This window comes from Dromiciops gliroides, chromosome 2 (genome assembly GCF_019393635.1).
Source record: "Dromiciops gliroides isolate mDroGli1 chromosome 2, mDroGli1.pri, whole genome shotgun sequence".
Classification (NCBI taxonomy): Eukaryota; Metazoa; Chordata; class Mammalia; order Microbiotheria; family Microbiotheriidae; genus Dromiciops; species Dromiciops gliroides.
In genome coordinates, this window is record NC_057862.1 from 284,728,461 (window position 1) to 284,748,524 (window position 20,064).

Here is a 20,064-nt window from a genome sequence, read left to right on the forward strand (position 1 = left end):
CAAATTTCTTTCATTCTGATTTCAACAAGATGCAAGCTTGCTGTCTCCTTCATTACAGTTTAGGGAATCAAAATTGACTCAAAGTTCCTTAAAACTCATCAGGGAGTAAGTATAGGCAAATAATACATACAGGTAACCACTTCCCAATATCTCCAGTGTGCAGCCAGCCATCCTTGTCTAATGCCTCATCGGTCTTCTCCTTGTCTTTGAGATAACCCTTGAAAACATTTGGTCCTTTCACGCAGATCTGGATGAAATAAAGATCCTTGTTGACTGATGATAGCAAACAAACTTTACTATCAACCCAGTTAAACTCTAGGGGGAGCAGTTGATTCACCAACCCTAACCCCCAGTCACCCTCCTCACCCTCAAAAAAAAGTGAAGTAAGATTCAATTCTCCATTTTTGGAATGCTCGCTTTTACCCTCTGCCCATCCTGCAAGGCCAGCACAAGTTCTATCTCTGTCATGACATTAAGTTGATATTTACTGCCTTACACTGTTATTTATCTCTTTATGTGTATTTAATGCCACTACTAAGCTCTATGAGCACAGAGACCATATCTTCTTCATCCTCAGATGCTCTACTACATCTATCACATGGTCTGATGCATAGCAGGTGGTCAATCAGTGTTTGCTGGGTGACTGAGTTTCTCTACTCTCCTGTCTTATCACATGCAAATGTAATTGTAAAATGGATTGTTGCTACTATCCCTTTGTTCCTCTAATTATGAGTAACTCAAAGGGGGAAAGCACAGAGAGGGTTACAACCTGTTTCTATACAGTTAATTTCATGGACAAAGATGAAATTGTAGCTGTGCAGAAATTATTTTACCAAAGCTTGAGTTATAAGAAGTAACTTGAAAAGTACTAGGAAAATCTTACACTTGATTTGAGACAAGTATAGACATAAACTTTGGGTTTGGTTGAGGAAAAGGAAGGTGGATGGAAAATTAAATGAATAGAGACAATATGGTAGGTAATTTTGATCACATGGGAAAACAATATAAAGCGAAAAAACCTCACTTTTTTCTCAACATATGCAACACATGCAACATCAGCATGGATAGAAAAATAGAATTATATCACTTAGGCTACATTTTACTTCACAAATATAGTCATTCACTCAAATATATAATCACATGCAGTGTAAAATATGCTGGGAACTGTACTGGATTTGGATCCAGGAGATCTGAGTAATCCTGTCTCCCACACCTACTAATGTGATTGTAGGAATGTCAAAACTTCTTCCAGCCTTGGTTTTCTTATCTGTAAAATGGGAATAATACTGACTGGGAGGGAAGAGCTTGGTAAATTTTAAAGCTCAGCCTATGGAAATGTGAATTAGGATGATATTAAAAAGGAGGGAATGTGATTTAAAATACAAACCGATTCATAAAAGAAATCCAAAGAGGCATCCTCTACTGGCATGCAAAGTCTGAGTATCAGTGTTTCTGTACCATCAAAGCGACTATAACCCCCCTCCCCCACTGATGTACCTCTGCTTCAAAAGCCACCCCTGGTTATGCCCTTAATGCTTTTCTTACAGGCTGGCAGACATACCCTAGCACCCAAATACCAGCAAGATACAGGGCAAGGATGTAGCAGATAGGGGGCACAGTGGATAGTATGCTGGGCTTAGTGTCAAATATGGCCCTTGAGAAAGTCACTTCACTTCTGCCTCAGTTTCTCCAAGCATAAAATGGGTATAATAATAGTACCCCCTCCCAATGGTTGTTATGAGGATCACATGAAATAATGTTTGTAAAGCACTTAGCACAACGCCCGGCACATAGTAGGCCTTTTATAAAATGTCATTATTATTATCATCACCTTCATTATTATTAGTCCTTAATGTGAGTGAGGAAACAGAAAATTAGATGTCGAATGGGGATGAAGGCTGAAACTAGGAGCAAAGAATGGGTATGGCCACCAGGCAACAGAATGGGGCATTAGGAATGATACTAGGGACTCGAGATGAAGGTTAGGCACTACTAATGGGGATGAGGCCTGGGAAGTAGGACCTTATTATGCCTTTCATTATCTCATTAGCGTCTAGCTGATTGCAGATTTAAAGATGGAAGGGATTTTATAAGCTGTCTAGTCCAAACTCTTGATTCTACAGATGAAGAAACTGAGGTCCAGATAGTTACACAGCCAGTAAATAGTAGATCTGGGATTTCAATCCAGGTCATTTGAATCCAAATTCAGAGCTGTTTCCATGGCATAATGCTATCTAGGATGTTGTAGAAAAGATTCTTATTAAGGTATATTTTGAATAACATGACCTCCAAGATCCCCTTCAGCTCAAAATTATGTGATTCTCCTTGAACATTTTTGAGTTTCCTTTCAAAGTTTTAAACAACAACTAAATGTAATATGTGACATTAGCTCTTGGCAGCTCAAGTCTCCATGCCTCCAATTAAACTGGACTAATGTTCACAGGCTTTTTTTCTGTTATTTCCCCTTTGTTTTTACCATTGGATTATATAATACAAGAAAATCACATGCTTCACACACCTGCAGTTGTAGTTCTCTGTTATTATGACAAACTTGCAAAGCAACCAGGAGTTTTTCTTAGTGCTGGAGATAATGAATCCTGACTAATACCCCTCTGTTTAAACTTACCTCTCCCTCTCCTTTGGAGGCGAAATAGTTCAGTTCTTCCACATCTATCAGTTTGATGTAATTGCAGGGTAATGGTGCACCCACGTGACCTACAAATCAGAGTTAGCTCAACAAGTTTCAGCTTTCAAACTGAGCTCAGCATTAATACATACAGGTTTCTAGCAAAGATCCTCAAGCCTTTCAAAGTTAAGGTGCTGGTGGTGCTTTTGATCCAATACAGATCTAGAACCCTCTTCTCCTTCCTCCCCCCTTTCATAGTTCCCCAAATCTTAATGCCATGGAGAAAGAAGGGGTCCACCACCACTACCACAACCATCACCACCACCACCACTTCCTTGGCTTATGTTTTGTACCACAGGAGAAAATGGGGTTTCTCCATGGAGTGTACTGCACAGACAGCATGACCAATAGTATTACAGCTCAGTGTCATTTTCTGGTACTACTTAGAAAAAGCAACAACAAAAAGACACACAATTATCATCATGAAGCATTTCCCAGCTCAATACCTTGGTTACAAAGAGGCAGAATTAACATTTCTACAGCAATCGAAGCTAAGCCCTCATTTTATTTGTTTTGTTTTGTTTTTTTAGTGAGGCAATTGGGGTTAAGTGACTTGCCCAGGGTCACACAGCTAGTAAGTGTTAAGTGTCTGAGGTCGGATTTGAACTCAGGTACTCCTGACTCCAGGGCCAGTGCTCTATCCACTGCACCATCTAGCTGCCCCAAGCCCTCATTTTAAATGGGGGGAAAACACTCAGAAAAGTACTTAAATTTAAATTTGCCTAGTTAACCTGCTCATCTCATTCTGATTTCCTGCTGTTGTAGGTAGGATTCATTCAGCCCTGTTTTAGGTGGTTGGGTTAAGAACGGCTACAAAGAATCCAAATTAACCTTGTGAACACTAATCACAAATTTACATACTAATCAATTTTTTAAAATAATGATTATTTAGGCTCATTACATAACCTATGGACTGGCTTGATGAGAAGGATTATTGAGAGTCAAGTACTGGCCAAGAAGCTGAATGAAAAGGAGGAGGATTTTAGTGTGACGAACATGCCATTTCTGTGTCTCCTTTAAAAGAAGGAGTACTTCCCAATAGGTTTTTTTCTGATAAGCAGTTCTGAATCATATAACAGGGACAGTTGATTTCTGTCACTTTGGAATTCCTGGTTGGAGAACTCCTTCCACTAGTACAGATCAAAACCTATCTATAATATATAATCTTAGAGAACTGCTGGGGGCTTATAGAGGTTATGCAATTTGCTCATTGTCACATAGATAGTAAGGATCAGAGGCAGAATTTGAATCCAGGTGCAACATTCTAAATACTGAAACAAACTATCTTGAAATATATTAATTTAGCTATATTTCTCCCTTTGATTTTTATACGAAAATTTCCTATCCTCTCACCCTATGTCCCATTGCTTCTGCAATCTCCTGTCAGCCAAAGCAAAAGCTCTTTTAAAGAGCTGACTGAGATTTTAAAAAAGGGAGAATCTGACAGATGCTACAATGAAAGAATATATATCCTCATGCTGATTACCTCACAGGAATGGTATGAGGAAAGAGCATTATAAACTTTAAAATGATATAAAATTGTGAGTTTTTGTTATTATCTTGTCTGATAGGATTCAGAAGTATTATTATCCTATTGCTCTTTTGTATTTAATATTCTATGAACTACTGTTCATCGTGATAAATAACTTTTTGAGGTAGTTTAATAAGTAATAGGATATAAGTATATGCTCTGTAGGTTCATTCAAAGCATCCTTGGTACAATTCTAGTAGCACACAGAAGAACAAGGATGATATGCATCTCATCCTCTTCCCATATTACTTTTATCTCCTCTACTTATTCTTTTTTTTGGTAAGTTTTATTTTTTTTTTGTTCCATATAGCATGGAAATGATGAGCATATGGTATTGTGAAGCTATTATATACATTTTAAAGTGTTTATGGGTCAGTGTTATATCCAATAATTATAGATGACTGTTCAGGTTTTTATAATGGTCCACTTCCATTACAGTTTATTGATTGAATTCTCTAGGTCATTTTGAGATCTGAATTTATAGTTTGGTGATTTTTTCATCTGTCAGTCTAGGGATCTTCTGATATATAATTTCAGCCACTAAGTCATGTTTTACTAAATATTTGGTAATTGCTAATTTTTTTCCAACCTGCATTGATGTATACTGTGCAGTTGTTTTAACATTTCCTTGCATAATCTACCTTGATCATTAAGACAATGATGGCAATTCAGAACCAGGTCATTACCACTTCTTTAATCAGTAGTGGCAATAACCTGATCCTGAATTGCCATAATAAATCTCTCTATTTCCATCCTCAGATCCTCATGATTCAGCTATTTAGATATTTCTTTGTTCCTATAATTCATGTGGATGTCACCCATGGAAGACCTTTTAAATTTACTCATTGATCTCAGCTGTTTCATAGCCTCCATCTGGAGGTAAATGACTTTCATTTGCAATCCACAAATCCAGTGATGTGTACTTTGAGTAATTATGTTGTCATTTACAATTGCATGGGTAGCATGAAGGAATAACAAAGGCAGCAAATAAACCAACATATGAGGGAAGGAGGGATAAGATGGTAAAGAAGTGGTCAAAGATACAGGAGGAAAATGAAAACAGAATCTCTGAAGATGTCTCAGACACAGTATTTGAGTGCCCTAGACCATGGCTTTTTACATTTTTTTCCACTTGCAACTCCTTTTTGCCCCAGAAATTTTTATGTGAACTTAGGTATATAGGTACATAAAATAGGTATACATAACCTTTTACTGTTGCCATTTTTTCATGACCCCCAATTCAGTTACATGACCTCATATGGGGTTGTGACCCACAGTTTAAGATATTTTGCCCTAGACAGGTCAAGGAGGCAGTTCATAAAATAGGCTTTATAATTTGGACAGCATCAGAGAACACTTTGTAGAATGAGGAGAAATAAGGAGAGATGAGAACAAGGGAGAATTATTATATGAAACTTTCCCATATTGAGGACTTACTTATTCCACTTAGGGTTAATATATATTGTTTTCCTGCTGGGTAACTCAGAATACTTGGTAGGGATTATTTCATCAATGCTCACAATATCATTAGGTCTAAATCTTGGTTGGCATATTAGTAAATTAGTCATTAAGTGTCCTGGAGTGATGTTCTAGACCAGTGTTGCTCACATTGTATAGTGGGGGCCCACTCCAGAGAGGCAAAAACAGTCATGGATTAACCAACCTACTCTTCCCTCTGGACACTTCAGTTTAAGCAACCTTTATTAACTGCCTATAATATTCAGTGTTGGGTGCTAGAGGAATAAGAACAATTATAAATAATAGTCTCTGTCTTCAAGTAATTCCCCATCTAATATAGGAGTTGTGATATGTACCCAAATGGATATGCCATAAAATAGAATTAATAAAGGAAAAGGAGGCATGAACACAAGGTTATATTTTTTTTTTCTTTTTTTTTTTCCAGGGCAGTGAGGGTTAAGTGACTTGCCCAGGGTCACACAGCTAGTGTCAAGTGTTTGAGGCTGGATTTGAACTCAGGTACTCCTGAATCCAGGGCTGGTGCTTTATCCACTGCGCCACCTAGCTGCCCCAGGTTATATATTTTTTAAAACTTTGAGGAGAAAGTTTACTTTTAGCTGGAGATATCAGGAAAGGCAACTTGAACAGAACTTTGAAAGAAAGGAAGGATATCATTAGGTGGAAATGAGGGAGTGTGTTTCAGGCAAGGAAGATGGGGAAGAAACATTGAAATAAACAGAAATTGGAAGGGAGAAGGAGGAGACCAGAGAATTAATTGGCTCTACACTTTGGCTAGAATGTAGAGTACATAAGGAGGAGTAGTATTTAAAAAAACTATCATCTTCTATCTCTTGTGTCTTTCACAGACAAACAAACAAAAAGCTATCTACATTTAACGTTGCCTTCACTTTCTTACCTCCCACTCATTCTGTAAGCCCTTGCAGTCTGGCTTCCAGATTTATCATTCACCTGAAAACACTGTCTCCAAGGTTATTAATGATCTCTTTATTACCAAATCTAATGGCCTTTTCATAGCCCTTATTCTTTTTTACCTTTCTGTAGCATCTGATGCTATTGACCATCTCCTTCTTCTAGACCAAAGTCTAGAGTGATTTAAATGGTCAACCACCTCTCTCATCTCCTCAGAGTTTTTTTAGATATAATCTTGTCTTTATCCCTCCTTTTCATTTATTAATTCTACTTTATGCCATATTCATTTGGGTACATGCCATATCTCCCTTATTAGAATGGAAATTATTTAATGACAAGGACTATTATTTATAATAGTATTTCTATACTTATAATAGCATTTTTATATTTAAATTCCTAATAGTAGTTTATATTTATAATAGTAGTTTTATAGTACTTGCTCTCCTGGCTCACTTACTTCTGATTACCCCTTTCTATTTTCCTCTGCAGGATCACCATCTTTGTCCCACTTCCCAGGTTTTAGCCTGGGCCTTTTCTCTTTACACACATTGTGAATTTCCCATGTAATTAGCAATCATCTTGATACAAATGACTCCAAGATCTATATGTCCAGTATCAAGTTCTCTCCTGACTTCCAGCTTCTATTACTATTGGATACCTATTGTACATCTCCCAACTGCTAGCCCTATAAGTATCTCTGACTCATCATATTGGAAACAAGAATCATCATTTCCCCACCTCAAACTGCCTTTCTCTCTTTCCCTATTTCTGTTGAGGACATTGACATCCTTCTAGTCATCCCGGTGCCTAGTCTTATTTATAAATTATATGTCACTCTACTAAATGATTATATACATTATAAAACACACCAAAAATAGAAAACTTAAAAAAAAGATGAGTTTAAGGAGAAATAATATTTGATCCTTGAGTCTTCCACTCTTTCTTCTTCCTCATCTCTCATCAGTTGTGCTATTCTTGTCTACCACCACATTGTGTCTTGAATCCATCCCCTTCTATCTATTCACATGACTGCCCCCTAGTTTAAGACTGACATCACTACTTGCCTGGCTATTATGATAATCTTCTAATTTGTGTTTTAGCTTCCAGTCTTTCCCTTTTAATTCATTCTCCAAACAGCTGCCAAATTTATATTCTTAAAGCATAGGTCTGACCATCATTCTACTCTTCAAGAGGCATCATTTAGTAGCTTCCTTTTGCCTCTAGGATAAAATACAAAAACTTCTGGTTGGGATTAAAAATCCTTCATATTCTTCCTCTAGCCTAATTTTCTGGGATCATCCTTCATTATGTGCTCTACATTTTAGTGAAGAAGAATGAGAACTAAAAGAAAAGGTCCATGGTGTTTGGGTTATTGGAGAAAGGTAGCATGGTCTAGTGAATGGACAGTTGGCTTCAGAATCAAGATGACTGACTGAGTCCTGCCACTGACTTATATTAGCTCAAGTTGAAGAAAGTTGTTTAAAATCCCACTTCTCTCAGACAGTAGTCTAGAAGAGTGTGTCATGATCCCATGAATCAACCAATTGAATGGTGGGAAGATGTGCTCACATCTACCTTTCTCACAACAGTCAATCATGGGTTTGTTTCCTTAGGGTGCCCATAAACTAATGGGGATTAAGGTATCTGTAGCTAGGCTCTGTGCTTCAGGGCAGTGGCATATTATTTCTCATTTGGGGTGTAGGGTGGGAAAGAGTAATACAGGATGAGTATTCATAGATCATGCATCACAGATCTCAGTGTACCTAAATCTTTCTAACTAAATCCTTTCCTCTTCTGAACTTTCCCATTACTTTTCCAGCCCCCTTCCCCCCCAATTACTTTTTTTTCTTTTTTTCTTTTTTTTTGTGAGGCAATTGGGGTTAAGTGACTTGCTCAGGGTCACACAGCCAGTAAGTGTTAAGTGTCTGAGGCTGGATTTGAACTCAGGTATTCCTGACTCCAGGGTCAGTGCTTTATCCACTGTGCCACTTAGCTGCCCCTCCCCCATTACTTTTAATGTTAACACCATCCTTCACATAACCAGGTTCACAACTTTGTTGTCATCCTCAACTCCTTACTCATGCCACATATTTTATTAGTTGCCATATCTTGTCATTTCTACCTCTACAACATTTCTCACATATGTCCCCTTCTCTTTATTTAACTGGATACTGAGCTAGTGCAGGCCTTCAACTGGACTATAGCAATAGCTTCATTTCTCTCTCCTCCAATCCATCCTCCACACAGCTACCAGTGATTGTCCTAAACCACAGATCTATGTCATATCTCTCCTATATATATATACATATATACATATATATATACTTATACACATGTATATATAATTATTTTGTGTAGTAGTATATGTATGTAATCCATAAATAAGTAAATAAACACATTGGTGATTCAATAAAAATGTGAAGAAGACCTCTGCCATTGGCAACTCTTTAATGTTAAGTTGTAGAACAGATGCAAATCTGCATTGGCAGAAGGAGTTTCTTCACTGGGAGATTCCTTTACCATCCACAGTTCTGGACCCCTTTCCCCCCAAAAGTGTCATTGGTGAACTTGGAGAAAGAAGTTTCATTAGAGTGGTAGAGGTATAACCAAGAAAATAAGGGCTTGGTGAGTGAGTAGATGTCGAGGAAATGGAGGAAATGAATATAGACACTAGAAATGTAGCAGGTGAAGTAGAAGAGGTAACGAGGCTATGGCAGGATTCAAGGGTAGGGTTTTCCTTTTTTTAGAATAAAGGATAAAAGAACACTTGTAGGCATTATGGAAAGAACAAGTAGAGGAAAAGAAATTTAAGATGAAGAGGAAGATAGAGGATGAATATGGTCAGTAGCACAAGGTCCAAGGGGAGTTGGAATCAAAAGCACCACTAGAGGCTGACAAAGAGGAAGGTTGCATTAGCTTCTGAGATTGGAACAAAAATGGAGAAGATGGAGGAGGACAGAGAGGTTTTGATGTCTAGAAGATGGGAAATCAAGAAACTATCAATCTTCTCGGTAAAGTAGTAAGGCAGTCTTTTGAGAGAGGGAGGGTGTAGTGAAATGGGGGGCAGGGTTGAGGAGAGAGGAGAAGTTTTGGAAAAGTTATTGTGGACAATGTCACAGGCTGTTACTCTCCCCACAGGACAAATGTAAAGACAAATGCCACTTTGGGTGAAATATCACTAAGGTAATGTCTAGTTACCTAAATTATCATTCTGTGCCAGAAACAAACTTATGCATAATGTGATATTATAAACATTAATATTATAAAAGACCCAAGATCTTCTAGAGGATTGACATAGGACCCACTCTAAGGATTATGGCTCTAGCTAATAGAAACCAGTGTTTTCTTATTTGTATATACTTCTAGAAACTCAAAAACTTTGTAAAACTTAGCAGTCCATTGTTTTCTAGTGGGAGAACCTTCAAACTCTAACACACTTCCTGCTTTTCAAACACACACACACACACACACACACACACACACACACACACACACACACACACCCTAACATACCCTAAGAATTTTTCTGCCTGGGATTAGATACTGTCTTGCCCTCTTTCTTACCTGAGGTCCAGTCCCCTGGAGTTGTGAAGGTACACCCAGCTGTACACTCAGTTTGGCCATAACCTTCATATACCTGCAAGAGAAACATGTTTCTTATCCTGGACTACCAATTCAAAGATGCCTGTTCTTTGTTTTTTTTTTTTTTGGGGGGGGGGAGCAATGGGGGTTAAGTGACTTGCCCAGGGTCACACAGCTAGTAAGTGTCAAGTGTCTGAGGCCGGATTTGAACTCAGGTACTCCTGAATCCAGGGCCGGTGCTTTATCCACTGCACCACCTAGCTGCCCCAAAAGATGCCTGTTCTTAATGAGGCAAAGCTCTCTCCTATATAGATATCCGGAAGGATGTTATAATTACTCATCTGGACATTTCCCCTGTGTTGTATAATGCTTTTCTTTTCAGCCAATTAACATCCCATGGATAATCTGAAAATAGTCAGCATCGGGAATGTGACTTCAGCTGTTGTGTAAGACATGTAATTATGTATTGTGCTTAGTGGAGATCACAGTGATGAATAAGTGAATGAGGTAGGCTGGGGACAAGCTCTTTTTTTACTATAGATAGTAAGTGTATAAAAGTAATGTGGTGAAGTTTGGGGCTTAATGTCTCTGAATTGCTTTAAACTGTATATTTACAGGTTTAAAAATTTTATGCAATTTATCAATTTCTTATTAAGCTCACTGTTTTATTTTAGCTATGCAAAAGGATGTAGCCTAGAACCTTTCTAAACAACATCACTATACATGAAAATTTGGAATAAAGCCAATCTGTCTTGGACAATTTACAAAGGAATTTAGTTGCTATGCTATTAAAAGAACATTGTTATAGGGCAGCTAGGTGGTGCAGTGGAAAGAGCACCGGCCCTGGAGTCAGGAGTACCTGAGTTCAAATCTGGCCTCAGACACTTAACACTTACTAGCTGTGTGACCCTGGGCAAGTCACTTAACCCCAATTGCCTCACTAAAAAAAAAAAAAAGAAGAACATTGTTATAAGGTAGAACCATGCTTCAGATGCTGAAGACAGTGTTATAAGTACAAAACTTTAAAAGATCAATATTTGAACATATTCATAAAACATATATGTGGCCAATTTACTTGAATTGTACTAATCAAGATCAACTTATGCCTTGCCCATAGAAGGCCCTTAATAAGTCCTTGTTGAATGAGTAGATAAATTAATTTTAAATGCTACCAGAAGACATTTAATGGAAACACAATATAAAAAGATATTGTTCCTCTTAATTAAAGGCAAGACATATTTATATTTCTGTCTGGACTAGGAAACATTGTAAAGACTGGAACAGGTACAGACCTGATGCATGCATAGTACCAACTGACAATCTCATATCCTTTCCTGTCTCTCTATTCACATGGTTGGTTACCTCTTCCCTAACCCTAAGCCCCAGCTCAGCTGAGGCTCTTATCACCTCTTCCCTAGACGACTGTAGTAGTCCTGACTCTATCCCCGACCCTATCCCAGTGATTTACACAGTTGATAAATTGATATTCCTGAAGTACATTTATGACCATCATTATTCCCTTGCTCTCAAGGCCCCCTCTTATCTCCAGGGTAAAATAAAAACCATGTCTGTTTGGTTTTTAAACTCTGCCCTCTGGCGCTAGGCTCCCTTTCTAGGCTTGCTGCATCTTATTCTCCTACATGCATTCTCTGTTTCAACCAAATAGACCTGCTTACCCTTCTCCGTACACATCTATCCTATCCATGCCTTAGCTCAGCTATGTCTCCAGTGGTTGGAATGTGCTCTTTCTGCCCCCTCTACCTCCCGTAGAATTCTAGCTTTACCCTGCCCCAGGAATCACTTCATATATTTTTTATTTGATTCTCTATGAACATATTATTTTCCCCCAGTAGACTGAAAGCTCCTTAAGTATAGGCACTCTTTCATTTCTGTCTTTGTATCCCCAGGGCTAATCTCAGTGCTTGGAACAATGTAGGACTTTAACAAATACTTTTGGAATTCAACAAGTAACCAACATGCAGCCTATTTAGGCTTTATTCCTGAAATACGGTATCCACAGGGAGGGAAACCTTGTTGTCTCCACATAGGTAAGTCCTTGAGTTCCAGAACATGTACAATCTATCTTGGCTCTCTCTACCTTAGGGCTTATGCCTTCTGGAGGAAGGGGAAGCTGCTAAGTGGGCACTGGTCCACATGATTCCCTATTGTTTTACTTATGGGAATATCTAGCTGCTCTAAGACATGACTCCGTGGGAAGAGAGGCTACATGCTGTGGTACCGTACCTGACACCCCAAGGCTGCACGAAGAAAACCCAGGACTGTGGGAGATGCAGGAGCTGCCCCAGTGACAATCATTCTAACACACCCACCGAGACTAGCCTGTGGAACAGAAGACAGGGAACAATGAGTTAATTAGAACCTTGACATGTGTCTAAGACAACCTTCCCGGCATCTTGAGACAAAACTAAATAGTTTGGAGCCCACTAAGAACCAAACCCAAGGGAATATTGAGGAACAGGAAGCTCAGAAGCACAACTACTGAATGTTAGAGGTGAAAATGACCTTAGAGGTCAGTAATCCAACCCCATTGCTTTACAAATGGGGAAACTGCGACCTGAGGAAAAGGAGTATTTTGGGGTTTTTTGTTTGTTTTTATTTTATTTTTATTTGTGATATATATATTTTATACATATATCAAACATATATAATATATACATACATACATAACATATATAATGTAAATTTTCTATGTTATTACATTTAGATATACCTAGATATTCTAGTACATATACCTTAGTATTTTAAATCTTTAAATAACTTTTATAAATAACATATGCATATCAATTTATAGAAATAATATATGAAAAATTTGTTTAAATAGAATTATTATATAAATTAAACCTAAATAACTCATATATGCACAACATATATATTTATGTGTGTATATTAATACATATATACCTCCTGAACCCTTCCCAGCACACCCCTCCCCCACCTTAAATTTTTTTTTTCCAGATTAAACATTTTTATCTAGATTTTTCTGTTCCAATCTCTATCCTTCCTTCCCTCCTTCCCCTCCCCTCTTCCTGAGGTGGCAAACAATCCGATATGGGTTATACAAATATGATCATGCAAAACATCATATTTGTCACTTAATGAAAGACTGTGAAAAATAGCATTCTTCAATCTGTTCCATCCATATCAGTTCTTTCTTTGGAGGTGAATAATATGTTTCATCAATATTCTTTTGGGATTGTCTTGGATTAATGTATTGTTGAAAATAGGAGTATCTTTGTTGATATTATACAACAAGGCAGTGGTAAAGCTACAAGCTTAGAGCTCAGGCAGGAAAACTGGTAGCCACTTAGAGAAAACCCTAAAGTCATCCAGTGGGGACATGGAACCCTCAGATAAAATGTTAGGAAATAAATTCATTCAATTCCAAGTTGAAGAAAATAAGTTAAATGCAGTGGAAGAGGTGACTTAATAATGTTTTCAAATCTTTCATGTTCTGCTACAATTTTAAATGAATTAGTTATTATTTATTCATTATTAATTTATTAATCTATATACCTTTTTGCAGATTTTGTTTTCTCTTTAATCTTGGTGCCCTTAAAATACCCCTAGTCATTATTACATCATTTCTCAGCACCAAAAGGTCTGAGTTATAAGAAGTTACTTCAAATTTCTGAAATGCTAATGGCCTTGCTTTTTTATATATAGTTTGCAGATCAATACATTGCTTCCTTTTTGTGATACATCTCAGTGGATAAAGAATACTTGGAACTCTTCATCTTTGTAAGTGGAGCCAAAAGCACTTTAAAGAGTGATCAATTTTCATAGTTAATAATGGAGAAGCAAATGAAAGCACAGTCATGTCGTTTTTAAAAAATACTAATTAACCATAGCTCCCTGGAGGAGGTTAGGATGAGCAGGGACAAGGGATACTTTGGCAAAAGTACACAACAAGTAAACTAAGAATTTGGTCTTATTCAGGGTCAAGTGAAGGACAGGAAACACAGAAATAAATCTTAGAACTACAGACTGAAAACTGGAAAAGACCTTAACAACTATCTAGTCAATCTATCCCACTCATTTTAGAGCGAGATACTAATGTCCAGAGAGGGGAAAAGAATACCACACAATGAGTCAATGACAGTCAGGACCATAACACAGGTCTCCTAAGTTCCAGGCCAGTGTTCTTTCTACTACCTATTTATTTAGTATTGCTCCATGAAAATTACCTTGGTTCTAGCATTCAGCTTTTTTCTTCCCTTGTCTAATAGGGAGAACATGCAGTAGTTTAGGTACTTTACACACCCTGGGTAATTTCATTGGAGAAAATTAAATTTTTTGAGCTCCCTAGAGAATTACTGATTTCTATTCCCTTAAGGCCCCTTCTTTCCTTCCTGTATTTAGTCTTTACCAATAACCCTCATTTCACCCCCTCCAGTTACAATATGCCAGTGTTAAAGTGTTGAGACTTAGAAATCTGAGCAAATCACTTAGGGCTCTTTGGAACAATCTAGGATTGTTTTAATTTCCCTGTGGAATAAACTGTCTGATACTTGGTATCACTCTGCTTTACCCAACTCCTTACCTGAATCTTATTAAAAAAAAGTTCATCCCATATGCTATTATTTCTAATGATTCCACTTCGGACTTCAGCCTTCTTCCTCTTTGCAGCAAATTCCAGGAGCCATCGTTTCAATGGAGTATTTGCTTGGCTGAAGATCTGAGACAAACAAAATGATCAACATCTATCAATGGGTACAAAAGTTCTTTCTCAGTCACTTCTTCATGATGGAAAGTAATCTCACCTCTACTTCTACCTTTAGTGACTTAGGATAGGAGATGGATGAATCCCTGATGAACTAAATAAAGGTTAGTAAAAACCAGGACAAAGAAACTAAGATGTCTCTTCTAGGCTTTAGTATGCCCTCCCACCTATCTGCTATTATAAATGAGAGTAATAGAAAATATAGGAGTGGAGAGGAAGAAAAGGGAAGAAAAGAGAAAGGAGAGGAGAATCATAGAACCTTAGAGTTAAAAATAACCCTTTTCTGGGTCCTTTATGATATCTCTGACACATAGTCATTCAACTTCTGTTTAAATATTTTATTACAGGGAGCTCATTACTGATTACCACTATTCACTTCACATTTAACAATTTATTGAGGTGTTTAGTAAATGTTTGTTGACAAACATTGTTTGGTGCAACCAGTGAAGGTGACCAGAAGTAGAAAAGGGGGAAGAAGCTTTGGACTAATTCTTACTCATTTTGAGCAACTACAGACGTATATTTAAAATTTACCTCCTTCCAGACTTTAGAACTCAAATGCCATTTCAAAAGCAGCCATGGGTCATGACAGTGATAGAGGTTTGTTAGAGTCTCAGGAAGAAAATCACATGGATAGAAGCTAGAAACTCTGACCGAATGTTAGGATGAAGCAGAGTGTCCAAATTGGGACAGAAAGAATGGGTCTTCTTTTTGGCTCCAACTTATCTTTCCAGGCTAATTACTTCTACTTCATGCATCTCCCACCCCGCCACCCCCAGGTAAATAGGCCTGTGGGCTATTTCCTGTAGACAACATTCCATAGATCTGTCTGTGTGCCTTTGCATAGGCTGTCCTGCATGCCCAGAATGCTTCCATTTCTCACCTCTGCCTCTTAGAATCCATATCCTTTTATGGTTCAGTTCCAGAACTGCCTCCCCCACCTCCATCTGAGGCTTTTCCTCATTTCTCCAGCTTTTAATGTTTCCTGCAAACCTCCTTTGTATTTGTTTTCTATGTTTTGGCAAAGATGTTAGTGGAAGGCAAGTTTACTGAGGGCAAGGGACCATTTGTCTTTGCCTTTGTAGCCTAGCATGCAGTAGATACTTAATAAATGCTTGCTGAATTGAACATTATGGTGACCAAACCAACTCACCTTGTCATACATTCTGTTTAGCAGTCTGGGCACCACTGGGAAGATGGTGGGACGTAGAGCTTTCATGTCATCTGACAGAAGGCGGATGTCTCCTTGGAAAAATCCAACTCTCCCCCCATGGCAGTATACTACAGACTGTTCAAGAAAATGGTATAGGAGAGAGAGAGAGAGAGATACTAAGTAAAAGGCTATGTTCACCTTTGGCTAAAGAACTATTTAAAGTCATCCTCATCCCAGAAGGCAGAGTGACAATTAGCCTGGACTCTGAGAGTCCAGCCACACATTGCCATTCCAGGGAAGCTCTGGGACCTAGGGGTAAGGGGACTCTCTATCCCAAAGTTATCTAGTCTTATACAAACTGGTCTTTTTTGTGATTCAGAAAGTGGGAACAAAGGCTGTCATTTTGAGAGTTCCACCCCAGCCCCAAATGCCTGACTAGCTCTTTCTTTATCAGTGTCACCTGAAGGTAGCAACCAGGCTGCCTCTATGACTGCCCCAGTATACTTGTGCTACAAGAAGAATGTGGATAATTTTTCTAAAGCTCAGGACTGTGCATCTTGTTTTTGTTTCTATAAATATTTCTATACAATGGAATTAAGCATAATTTCCAGGCGGTGTTTAATCTGGAAGATGGTACCATTGTGTGCCCTCTAGTCACCTTGATGATAATTATAAGCCTGTGTTCTCAAACTGGAGGAAAAATGTCTTCCAAAAAGCGATACAACACAGAAAATGCTCTATGACAGAATGGGACAGAGACTCATAGAATGAAGAGGCTTCAGAGGTCATTGAGTTCATCTCCCCAGTTTCATAATTGTGGAAACTTGAGGTCCAAAATGAAAGATGACTTAGAGGAAAGAGCATTCCTAGGAGCAATGTCACAGTACTTGACATTCACTTTCCATTCAGCATTAATATTCTAGGATGGGAGAATATTGGTCCATTTGTACATTCGAGTGAAGAGTCCATACATGCGAAGACTCGGGCATGAAGAGGTCATCTTATGGAATACCTTCTCCCAAAAGGCCTGGCTCATCCATCTTGGGGATTCCTTAGGCACTTTTGGAAATTGCCCTAACTCTTCCAGACCTCCCTAACTAGTCATCAGTTAGTACACCAAAGCTCCTTACTGTCCTAGTGCCTAACACTCCCCCAAAGGCCCTGTACACTACCTCTAGGGTTGCTTCTAAACTAGGATGGTGTCATACATTAATGTTTCAAGTTTTTCTTTCACTTGTAAAGTAGTAATACAGTCTATAGTAGACACTCAAAGGCCAGTGCTTCTAGTGGTCCAAGAAGTCAAAAAGCTGTTTTTATCTGAATGGAGATTATAGTGTCATCCCTTGTGTCCTCAGACTGTGGCTTGATGGTTAAAAAGAAGGCAGTGACTGCAGATCATTGCCATATTCTTGAAACTTTCAAAGGGAAGGATGACTCAGGGCAGATAGGAAGACTTTTCTTTGGCATCTTCAAATTGGATGGGTATGGGAGCTGACTTTTGGTCCCAGCTCTGAATCAATCAACTTTTATTTATTAAAGAAAACAAAGAAGAAAGTGGAAGAGCTCTTGGCCCATTAAACATGGCCTCTCAGTGAAGGAACACAGCTATTTCATTTGGGCCCACATTTCCAAATGATCCCATGCTCTTTCAAAATTTACATTTCTTATCTTAGTGAGAATTAAATGAAGAGATGTCTGGGGATGAAGCATGTCACCGTTTGTGTTACTGGGAGTAACATTGATTTCCTTCCTTAGGCCCACTCCATGTCTAAGTTTGCTTCCTCTACTTCCTTTCCTCTCATTCATTTCTGAACCCTTTGCAATCTGGCTTGCAACTGCATCACCAAACTAGAAGTGCTCTCTCCACAGTTAATAATGATCATAGTTAATAATTGCCAAATCTGATGGTCTTTTCTTAGACCTCATCCTTCTCAACATATCTCCTACATTTGACACTGCTGATCACCAACTCTTGGATACTATCTCCTCTCTGGGTTTTTTTGAATACTCTCATGAACCACTCTCATGGTCTAGCCTCCTTCCTGTTTGACTGTTCCTTCTCAGCATTCCTGGTTCACTTGTCATCCATATCAGATCTTCTAACTGTGGGTGTTCCCCAAGGTTCTGACTCTGGCCCTTTCTTCTTCTCCCTCTATGCTTTCTTGATAATCTCATCAGCTCCTGTAGGTTTAACTATAATCTCTTTGCAGATGGAACCCAGATGCATATATCCCCTGAGCTTTAACCTTATATCACTAATTGCTTATTGGACATTTCTAACTGGACATCCTAGAGACACCTTAAACTCAACATGGGCATAACTGAACTCATTATATTTTCCCCAAAACCCTTCTCATCTCTCAAACTTCCCTATTTCTATGGAAGGTAACACCATCCTGGTAGTATCTCAAGTTCATAACCTAGAATCCTAGAATTATTATCCTAGAATCCTTGCTCTCATCCCACATGTCCAATCAGTGAGAAAAGCTTGCTGTTTCTCCATTCACATCTCTCATATCTGACACCTTCTCTCTATTCATATAGTCACTACTTTACTTCAGGTGCTTATAAACTCTCACCTAGATTATTAATAGTCTCCTAGTTTATTTCCCTGGCTCAAGTCTCTTTCCACTCCGATCTAGCCTACATAGTTCCAAAGTAATTTTCCATAAGCACATATCTAAACATATGAATCACCTACTTAATAAATTCTAGTAGCTTCCTAATGCCTCTAGGATAAAATGTAAATTCTTCTGTTTAGTTTTAAAGTCATACACAATCTGGCCCCAACTTACTTTCCAACCTCATTGAACAATCACTACTCCCCTCTTGCACTCAAGTCTAGTCAAACTGGTTTCCTCTTTCTTCCTTACATTGAACACTCTATCAACCATCTCTGTGCCTTTTTACCATCTCTCCCTCATGCCTGGAATACACATTTTCTTTTCTTACTATCACCTCAGAGAATTTTTCTCTTTATTTAAAATGCATTTCAAACATGATTTTCTTCATGAAATCTTACCCAATCCTCCCAACTGCTAGTGTCCTCCCTACCAGATTGACATTTAACAACTTTATATATGTTTGTATTTATTTTTTTACATTTATGCCATATGCATTTACATATACTTATTTTTCCCTTCCATTAGAATGTAAACTCCTAGTGAGTAGCAATTTTGTTATTCTTTGTACTTATATCACTAGTGCCTAGCACATTGTAGGCACTTTGTAATAAACACTTATTGGTCATTTCATTGAGTTTTGTTCAAGATTTTTCCTTGCTTTTGTTATGTGATGAGTTGTGAAACTTTTGTCAGAAATGGAGATGCAAAAGTACACTGAACTTTCTCTGTGAAATGTGGCAATGACTAGTCTAGATCATGCCAACTGGGGTTATGGTGATGGGATTTCCACTGAAGCAGCCATTACTATTGGAAGGGTGTGGAGGGAGATGTTCCCTCCAAAATATCCTTCCTGCCTAAGAAGGGAATGTACTAGCTTACTCAACTAATGAGATCAGGTCCCATTGGTCTTCTCTATGAAAAAGGTAGCTATTATTTTAGCTATTCAACACCCTATAGACCTTTGACACACACACAGATGATTAGTCCAACGTTTAAGCACTGAAGGATGACCCCATGACACTTTCTGAGTATGGTACATTTTTAGTTCTATGTCACACGGCCAATGGTTTCAGTAGGGTTATTCGTTCTTGTCACAGAGGAAGACTTCTCTGATGCTTGGACCTTACCTGTACCATTCTCTCAAACATGTGTGCTAAAGGCAAATAGGAAATGTGTACATCCTCACAAGTGGGTGACCACTGACTCTGTAAGAAAACAAAAGGAGCCCGAACCAGGCCCAGTCAGTCAGACAGGTGTCTTACCTGTATAACTCTTTCAAACATGTGAGCCAGAGGCAGGAAGGAGATGAGCACATCGTCCTGTCTCGGAAAGATCACTTTCTGCAGGTGAAGGGCATGG

At 38.3% G+C, this 20,064-nt stretch overlaps 1 protein-coding gene across 6 annotated transcripts in view; it reads right to left on the reverse strand.

Annotated features, from left to right (window-relative positions):
- Nucleotides 1-20,064, reverse strand: part of ACSL6 (acyl-CoA synthetase long chain family member 6) — a 156,992-nt gene that overhangs the window by 11,913 nt on the left and 125,015 nt on the right. For 4 of the 6 annotated variants that reach the window (XM_043980188.1, XM_043980184.1, XM_043980187.1 and 1 more), the window contains exons 11-17: nucleotides 19,968-20,045; nucleotides 16,082-16,216; nucleotides 14,749-14,883; nucleotides 12,432-12,527; nucleotides 10,170-10,242; nucleotides 2,627-2,715; nucleotides 131-247 (exon numbers count right to left, since the gene is read on the reverse strand). In XM_043980188.1, coding sequence (XP_043836123.1) covers nucleotides 131-247; nucleotides 2,627-2,715; nucleotides 10,170-10,242; nucleotides 12,432-12,527; nucleotides 14,749-14,883; nucleotides 16,082-16,216; nucleotides 19,968-20,045 — 723 coding nt within the window. Of the gene's footprint in view, nucleotides 1-130; nucleotides 248-2,626; nucleotides 2,716-10,169; nucleotides 10,243-12,431; nucleotides 12,528-14,748; nucleotides 14,884-16,081; nucleotides 16,217-19,832; nucleotides 19,911-19,967; nucleotides 20,046-20,064 lie in introns of all 6 variants that reach the window. The other 2 variants (XM_043980189.1, XM_043980185.1) reach the window with 2 other exon arrangements.